This window comes from Salmo trutta, chromosome 27, assembly GCF_901001165.1.
Source record: "Salmo trutta chromosome 27, fSalTru1.1, whole genome shotgun sequence".
Lineage (NCBI taxonomy): Eukaryota > Metazoa > Chordata > Actinopteri > Salmoniformes > Salmonidae > Salmo > Salmo trutta.
Genome location: NC_042983.1, coordinates 26,537,961 through 26,547,078, shown reverse-complemented (window position 1 = coordinate 26,547,078; position 9,118 = coordinate 26,537,961). Strand labels below are relative to the sequence as shown.

Below are 9,118 nucleotides of genomic sequence, written 5' to 3'. Positions count from 1 at the left end.
TGTTAAACCGCTGTATGGTCTTGGCCACCGTGCTGCAGCTCAGTTTCAGGGTCTTGGCAATCTTCTTATAGCCCAGGCCATCTTTATGTAGAGCAACAATTCTTTTTTTCAGATCCTCAGAGAGTTCTTTGCCATGAGGTGCCATGTTGAACTTCCAGTGACCAGTCAGTATGAGGGAGTGTGAGAGCGATGACACCAAATTTAACACACCTGCTCCCCATTCACACCTGAGACCTTGTAACACTAAAGAGTCACATGACACCGGGGAGGGAAAATGGCTAATTGGGCCCAATTTGGACATTTTCACTTAGGGGTGTACTCACTTTTGTTGCCAGCGGTTTAGACATGAATGGCTGTGTGTTGAGTTATTTTGAGGGGACAGCAAATTTACACTGTTAATCAAGCTGTACACTCACTACTTTACATTGTAGCAAAGTGTCATTTCTTCAGTGTTGTCACATGAAAAGATATACTCAAATATTTACAAAAATGTGAGGGGTGTACTCACTTTTGTGAGATACTGTATGTCAAATGTATTGTGTAACTTGAAGTATATGACTTGACAATGAACGACATAAATCTCGTCAAATATATATTTAAGCATATTTTACCTTTAAATTGTCACTAAATTAGCTCTTAAAATAGTTCAGTTTCCACACTCTATTAAGAAGCTGTTAAGAGGACACTCAGAACTTTAACCAAAACACTTCGATTGGGGAATCAGGTCATTTTCTATCTACTCTAGTGGGACTAAAATATTACTTAGGGTTCTGGATGTATTTTAGCAGCTTACAGTAGCTTATGTGTCATCACCTGCATAAACCCCAAGAGAATGTACAGTACAGATATCACACAACATACACAGTACCAAAGTTATTCATCTGCCTGCTTAAGCTTCTCTTGAGAAAAAATATCTCCTTCATAATCACAGATCCTATATGCCTATGATATTAAGCCCTTTAAAAAAAAACTGTTCATGTGAATTCAGGAGTCGGTGTCCATATATCTGCATGTGACACCACCTCTCTACATCATGTGAGCGAGTGAACGTATCCATCGGTTTGGTGAGGTGGAAAATATCTACAGTAAGTAAGAGCGCAATAAAATTCCCTTCAGCCAGGTCAGGTCTCTGACATTAGTCCTCCCAGCCACCAGGGGGCTACACATCGGTGCTGACACCGTGGCTGTGGGTGACCACCTCCCTCATGGTGACAGAGCGGATGAGGTTGAGCTTGTGGTTGAAGCTGGCCAGGTCCATTGGCAGGTCCAGCTCCTGCTGCTGCACAGTCCTGTAGCTGATGCGGCCGCCACCGTTATGCAGTCTCTCAGAGGAGTGCTGCAGGTAGAAGGGCAGGGAGTAGCGAGTGCAGGATGGGCAAAACCTATGGGAGCGTGTCATTGGTTTGCGGATCAGGGGAGGAGTGTAGACAAAGGCGGGCCCGTTGGGCTCAGAGGGGGGCGTGGTCATCATGTCCTGGTCATCAGCCGTGTGCACTGGTGTGGGGAGAGAGGACATGATGGTGAGGTCCGGTTGCTCCTCCTCCTCCATCTCTGGCTCCTCCCTCTTACAGCAATAATACTGCCAATGGAGCAGAGAGAAACATGTGACAGAGTGATCAAGCTGGTCACCGTAAAACCGTATGCACTCATCACAGCTAAGGTAGAAAAAACATGGCTACTTCACAAAATCAAATTCTTCATGGCAAGACTTTAGCCTACCTGCAACCTACAGTAGCACAGTACTGCAACGATAGTCAGTAAGATGACTGTAGCTAGAATTCCACCACAGATAACCACTGTCCCGGCTGACATTCGAAGTCCTCTCCATCAACACTCTACAGAGAGAAAAGAATAGAAGGAGAAAGGGGGACAGATTGAAGGGGGGGTGCTTAAACTTACATAACAGAGAGAGATGATATAGATTTGTATCCTTGACAACAGCCCTCATTGGGAATTTGATGTTGCTGCTTTTAGTGATCACTTCCACTCTTTGAAACAAAGGACCAGGGCATAGTGCAGTAATGGCAAATTCCTTCAAATCATCAGGTTATTTCACGGAAATATGTACATTAGAGGGGAATTGAAAAGCCATCGATATACTTGTTGGAGAGAATATTCAAGCTCAAGTAATGATGAATTTCAAAAGAATCTACTGGTCTACGTAGCGACATGGTAAAAGAGACAAATGAACTGCGGCACATACTATAAATGCACACGTTGTATGGTTTTTAAATCAAAAGCCTCCTAATAGGTTGAGTCCATCTTAGTTTACTTTCCTTCTTGTTGAGACTATTTGGTACTGTGGGAAAGGTCCCAAGATCGGGTCATTCAGTGTAGGACCATAGTGGAATAATGCATGGGAGTTACACAGCAGACATGACATCAAACCCAGAAATAGCCTCAACACTAAGGCAGAGACAGACTTCCAGTGAATTTCAAGTAGATACAGTGGAAATAAAAAGTATGTGAACCCTTTGGAAATACCTGGATTTCTGCATAAATTGGTCATAAAATTTGATCTGATCTTCAACTAGGTCACAACAATAGACAAACACAGTCTGCTTCAAATAATAACAAACAAAAAATTATACGTTTTCATGTCTTTATTGAACACACTGTGTAAACATTCACAGTGCAGGGTGGGAAAGTATGTGAACCCTTGGATTTAATAACTGGTTGACCCTCCTTTGGCAGCAATAACCTCAACCAAACGTTTTCTGTAGTTGTAGATCAGACCTGCACAACGGTCTGGAGGAATTTTGGACCATTCCTCTTTACAAACTGTTTCAGTTCAGCAATATTCTTGGGATGTCTGGTGTGAACAACTCTCTTGAGGTCATGCCACAGCATCTCAATCGGGTTGAGGTCAGGACTCTGACTGGGCCACTCCAGAAGGCGTATTTTCTTCTGTTGAAGCCATTCTGTTGTTGATTTACTTCTGTGTTTTGGGTCGTTGTCCTGTTGCATCACACAACTTCTGTTGAGCTTCAATTGGCAGACAGATAGCCTAACATTCTCCTGCAAAATGTCTTGTTAAACTTGGGAATTCATTTTTCCGTTGCTGATAGCAAGCTGTCCAGGCCCTGAGGCAGTAAAACAGCCCCAAACCATGATGCTCCCTCCACCATACTTTACAGTTGGGATGAGGTTTTGATGTTGGTGTGCTGTGCCTTTTTTCTCCACACATAGTGTTGTGTGTTCCTTCCAAACAACTACACAGTAGTTTCATCTGTCCACAGAATATTTTGCCAGTAGCGCTGTGGAACATCCAGGTGCACTTTTGCAAACTTCAGATGTGCAGCATGAACACCATTCTTGTTTAGTGTTTTAAGTATCGTAGACTCGTCAACAGAGATGTAAGCATGTTCCAGAGATTTGTGTAAATCTTTAGCTGACACTCTAGGATTCTTCTTAACTTCAATGAGCATTCTGCGCTGTGCTCTTGCAGTCATCTTTGCAGGACGGCCACTCCTAGGGAGAGTAACAACAGTGCTGAACTTTCTCCATTTATAGACAATTTGTCTTACCATGAACTGATGAACATCAAGGCTTTTAGAGATACTTTTGTAACCCTTTCCAGCTTTATGCAAGTCAACAATTATTAACCTTAGGTCTTCTGAGATCTCTTTTGTTCGAGGCATGGTTCACATCAGGTAATGCTTCTAGTAAATAGCAAACAAACATTTTGTGAGTGTTTTTATAGGGCAGGGCAGCTAAAACCAACATCTCCAATCTCGTCTCAGTGATTGGACTCCAGGTTAGCTGACTCCTGACTCCAATTAGCTTTTGGAGAAGTCATTAGCCTAGGGGTTCACATACTTTTTCCAACCTACACTGTGAATGTTTAAATTATGTATTCAATATAGACAAGAAAAATACAATCATGTGTGTGTTATTAGTTTAAGCACACTGTGTTTGTCTACTGTTCTGACTTAGATGAAGATCAGATCAAATTTGATGACCAATTTATGCGGAAACCCTGGTAATTCCAAAGGGTTCACATACTTTTTCTTGCCACTGTAGTTGTTTTTTCCACTGATTCTCACCTCCATCTAAATAAAAGCAATCAAAGGCCAAAGCAACCAGTCACATGTAAAAAAAGTATAAGAAATATGAATAATATTGCAGAATATATCATACGACCAAAGTAGATACGTATTATTGATGCTGAAGACTTCCACTAAATAAGGCAGGAAGTAATCATGTGTCTGGAATGTTCTATTAAAAGTCCCCTGCTCCAGCAAATGCTAATGGAATGATCCATTCCAAAGCAGTTAGAAGTGATGTGTGATAGGTTTAATAGTCATATACTCAGCTGGTTTCACATCTGAATGGCTATGAAAGACTAGCTTGCATGAAGAGCTGCACAATTTCTCACAATGACCACACAGTATTCTGTAACAGCAAAATATCTAACCGAGCTGAAGCTATCTTGTGGCAGAAAAGGAAAATGGAGGCCACCACAAACACTCAGACCATTACTTATCCTGTCCTTATCCTTATCCTTATCCTGTAGCTGCCACGCACAGGGAGGACAGGAGAAGTAATGGTCTGAGTGTTTGTGGTGGCCTCTAATCTATCTCTCAGAGAACAATGTCTCACATGACCTCTTGAGGCTCTAAAGACATTGGGCCAACTCTCAAAGTCAATGGACAGGCCATTAGACGTGGTATTCTATCATCAACAAACCATGAACGTTTCCCTGGACTTACAGAATGCTATTTGTTTGGAGAGTTCAAATATTTTTTCGTTTAACACATTTTTACAAGATATCTAACCATACTAAATAATTGCAGTGTTGACCCATTGATAACAAAATTGCAAAAACCTCCACAGCACATTACACATCACATCATACATCACATCATATAATCGCTGGGTCCAAGACAGAGATGCCTATACCCCTCACGAACGACCAAAAAAACATAGGCTATGTACTTTAGCCAAGCTACCCATTTGCACAAATCACACAGGCTACAATTGTCTCAGGTTTCAACCACCCCGCCGCATGGAGAGCATATCAGCACCATGGACAGCCGCTCAGTGCCAAGAGCACGCGACATGTGTACTGAATTTATAAAAACATGTCGTGGGTATTCAATTATCATGCAGATTGTCTCACTTTCACTCTCATGACACATTTCACTTTCTATAACTGTCTCATCGGATCTCTTTATCTATCCAGTTTCATCATCCACATTTCTGTCTTCAGTCTTTGCTCCCCTTAGACCACGTCCATTTATTTCAAAAACGCTCATAGTCACCAAAATATGAGAGCTCCATGAAATGCAATCTTTTCTCAATATCTAATAAATAAAATTAAGCATATAGGGTTTTATAATAGGCCTAAATTTACCAAGCCTAGCCTACTTCAGGAGTACGAGCAATACTCTAAATGACTTGTGTGAAATGTGTGTGAAAGCAAAAACATAAAACTACTTAAACAATAAACGACTCGCACGCAGGTTATAATCTTACCTCTATAAGTATTTGAATCGTCCCATGTCGCGTCCCGGGTGCCTCCGGCTCGCGCAGCCCCGGTTCTGGTGTTGCAGCCACGTGACGCTCAAAGGCAGCCGCGCCTGAAGGTGATTAATAGGCTTTCAATGTAGATGAATGGAATTATCATCAGGTACGCTACTCTTCAGAGCGCACATTTGTTTTGTACCTTTAATACCGAAAACGACAAAAGTGACTATCCCTGTAGCTATTCTGTGGTAAAGCATTTATTTCCTTGGAAAAAAACGTGTCGAATCTAAAATAAACCAAACACATCAATTAAATTCCCATCACAATTTCCCAAGTTTATCTCCATCTGTCTTCACTTCGAAAAAGGGTTAAAAAGATGGGTCCTTGCAAGCACAATTTGAAGATTACTGAAGTAGTCCTACAAGTTGCTCTGTTTATTTGGATGCTTATACGATAATGGTATGCACAACTGAATTATTTCCCGCGCTCCCAAGTTACTTTTCTCCTTCCCGCTCAATTCTATCATGTAGTCTACATTTGATAGGGGGACGCTGAAGAATGGCACTAATGATGCAAAACACATGACTCCAAATATCTTTATGCAAAGAAAAAACCCTCGTCACATTCCTAATGCAATGTGTGGCCTTATCCTGGCAAAAAATAATAAGAAAAATTACTCCCCAAAATTAATAAAAAAGTTGGTGATTGGTACAGTGGATACAACGTTTTCATTATATTTTCCGAGCCCGTTGTCTTGTCCGGTCCCCTCTGTATTACACCTGAGCAGCGGACCTCCATGTGCGCATTCATTTTCTCTGCTGATCTGACGAAATGTGGCCATGTGGCAAAGCAGCGGTGAGTAGTCGCGCTTTTACTGAAGGGCATACAGTTGACTTTCATGATAGAATAACCGAACATCTACTGTCATCGTTCTTGCCAGACAACGATGTGGAGTAGCATGTAATTGATTAAAGCATCCTTGGTCGGTTTCCCAGAAAATAATTGCCATGAGTAGAACAGTTATTAGGGCCACTGGAAGAGTTGTGGGCTACAAAAATAGGACAGTTCACCTTAGTACAGTAGTGAAACATTTACAAAAAAATATATAAATACCAAATCCCTTATGATTATTAATCATAGAAACCCTTCAATATCTGTAATGATTTGAACTTGATTTGAACTTCATAATGATCTCAATAGCAGAGAAACCAGCAAACACTGCCATCATGGAGTCTGATATTGACTATGGAATTAATCAAATTGTCAGCCTTGAGAAGCACTGAGTCAGTGTCAGGGACTTATTTTCCACAAGTATTATCTAACCTGTTTCTATAATGACCCCCCCCCCCCCCCCCCTCCCCCCACACACACACACACACACCCATCCTTCAGTCACTTTGTCCTCCACTATCTTCCAGCTCTTTGTCTGGCTCTGAAGTCCTGCTCCCCAATGCTACCAGTACAGCCAAGAAAATGAGGGAAGCGAAAAAACAGATTTTATTGCATTAATTATTCAGATGTTGAAGGAGGCTGAGATTCCACTGTATTGTACAGACAAGGCCGTGTAATATTTATTAGTGGAGATGTGGTGCGATGATGGTTGGGTTATTTTCCTTCTTTTTCTGTTCTGGTTTGTCTTCCATTCAGGTGTGTTGGAGATGTATAACTGTATAGTGTCTGAGGCCTTGGTTTCAGCAATATGATTTGACATGATAGAACAGTGTAGTCATGCAGGGACTGCCAATACTAAAATCTGATGAACATGGTCCCTGTCAAATAAACAAAAACAATAAATACACTGCTTTGAGGGTCAGGGGTCAGGGCACGCAGGCAACCAATCAAGGGGTCTGTGTTCAGAAGTTGTCAGCCATTTCCAGTCAAGGAACACTTTTCTACTCCTGCCCTAATGAATTCAAACCTAACATGAAATACAGAAACTAGTCTCTTGCTGTTCACTTGACTTCCTTTCCCTCCTTTTTTCCTCTCCTCCTCATCTGTCTGTACTTGCTAATAGCCCTCCATGTTCTGGCATCTATCCACCCCATACCCCCCCCCCTCTCTCCCCCACCCCTCTCTCTTCCCCTTCCCTTTTATTTGATTGCATGTCTGATACTGTTGGCTGTGCTGTTAACAGTTCAATACCACAAACATGGCTCCAGTGTTGTCATCTACTTAGCACTGATTCAATCGGTAATGTCGTACATTGGGACACTTGCTGTCAAGTTCACCTAACAAGTTCAGTTGACAGATAGCAACCCTGTCTACTATGTGGTTCACTAACTAACCGTTTCCTCTGATTTTAATAGATACAAAGTATCAATGGCTGTTCACTCAATCTGAAATAGTAGTCTGGAGTTGCTTGTGGAATGTAACTTCTATAGAGAGCTAATTTGACCATTTTGACTTAAGCCTTTTTTCGAAGGTTTGTAAAACTGCTTATATTGTTCAATGCAAACTATCGGTGTCACTATTTCTACATTACTCTTTACTCTTTCTACATTGTTTCCTCATGACTTTCTTTCTCCGCTGCCTATGAAAATGTGAGGTTCAAAAGAGCTCCCTCCATCTGGGTTTGTGTCATTCCAAAGCTCATATTTATGCGTGACTTACCTAACTTACTAAACTGGAGAAGAAAGATAGAAAGGCATGAACAAGCTGGTGAATGCTGAGTGTGGCTTGGTATGATGATACCCACCAACTGTTATTGTGCTTCCTGTATCTCTCATTCTGACAAGTCCCCTGTTCCAAAGCACTGCTGTGGTTGTACAAGCATGGGCTCATTAAGAGGGACATGTACAACAGGATTTTAAACCCAAAGCATCTCTGAATTCTCATACAAGAGACAACAAGAGCAACAGCAGGCTTGCTACAGTAGAGTAGCCTACAAACACAGCTGGAAGCAGGATGCTTCAATCCATCGCCTAATCGTGCATCTGTGCTGCTGCACTTGAGGGTTGTTTTCCATAATTATAGCAATCAACATTTATGCATAATCCACCTTAATAGATAGCGGGTGCTCAGTATGGGCTTGACAGAACCCTACACTGAACCCTCTCCCTGCGGCAGCTTTTGATTTGCGGAGCTGCGGTGCTGAGTCTATGGATACCCTGGGCTCATAAAACTTTCCTCTGGGTAATGACTGCCCATCCCACCTGATCACTCATACTGAATGACTGAATGAGAGGAGCTCCTGGGACTGGCAGATGTTGACTAAGAAGCCCAAGGCAGGCTCTACAAACTGCAGCTTTGTGACAGATTAACATCCAGATAACCCATGTATGAGGCATATGGAAAAATGGCATATTGGAATATATTTCAATAAAATATAAATATATTTAAATATATTGGGAAAATGTATTTATCAACTATATAAATAATTCAAATACACACTCACACCTCACAACCTTCTCTACTCCGATGATAATGTGAAGACTCTATTGACTTCTGGTATTGTAGCATTCCCAAAGTACTATTTTGCATGTAAAAGTTGGATCATTGAGTTGTTGAAAATGTATCTGCAGCTATTGAGGTATTGCCTACCTGCCACTTATATTATGAAAAATAGTCCAAATAAATGAGGTGTTTATTTCTAAAAGAAACTTGAACGTAGAACACACAAACCTGGTTCAGTCTGTTTTCCTCCAGACAC

General features: G+C 41.5%; 1 protein-coding gene across 1 annotated transcript; it reads right to left on the bottom strand.

Moving 5' to 3' along the window:
* Nucleotides 1–1,159: 1,159 nt before the first annotated feature.
* On the bottom strand, nt 1,160–1,812 carry LOC115164082 (protein FAM163B-like). Its single transcript, XM_029716195.1, has 2 exons — nt 1,720–1,812; nt 1,160–1,579 (listed from the first exon to the last, which is right to left on the bottom strand). Exons 1-2 carry the CDS (start codon nt 1,810–1,812, stop codon nt 1,160–1,162), a joined length of 513 nt encoding a protein of 170 aa, XP_029572055.1.
* Between the last annotated feature and the right edge of the window lie 7,306 nt (nt 1,813–9,118).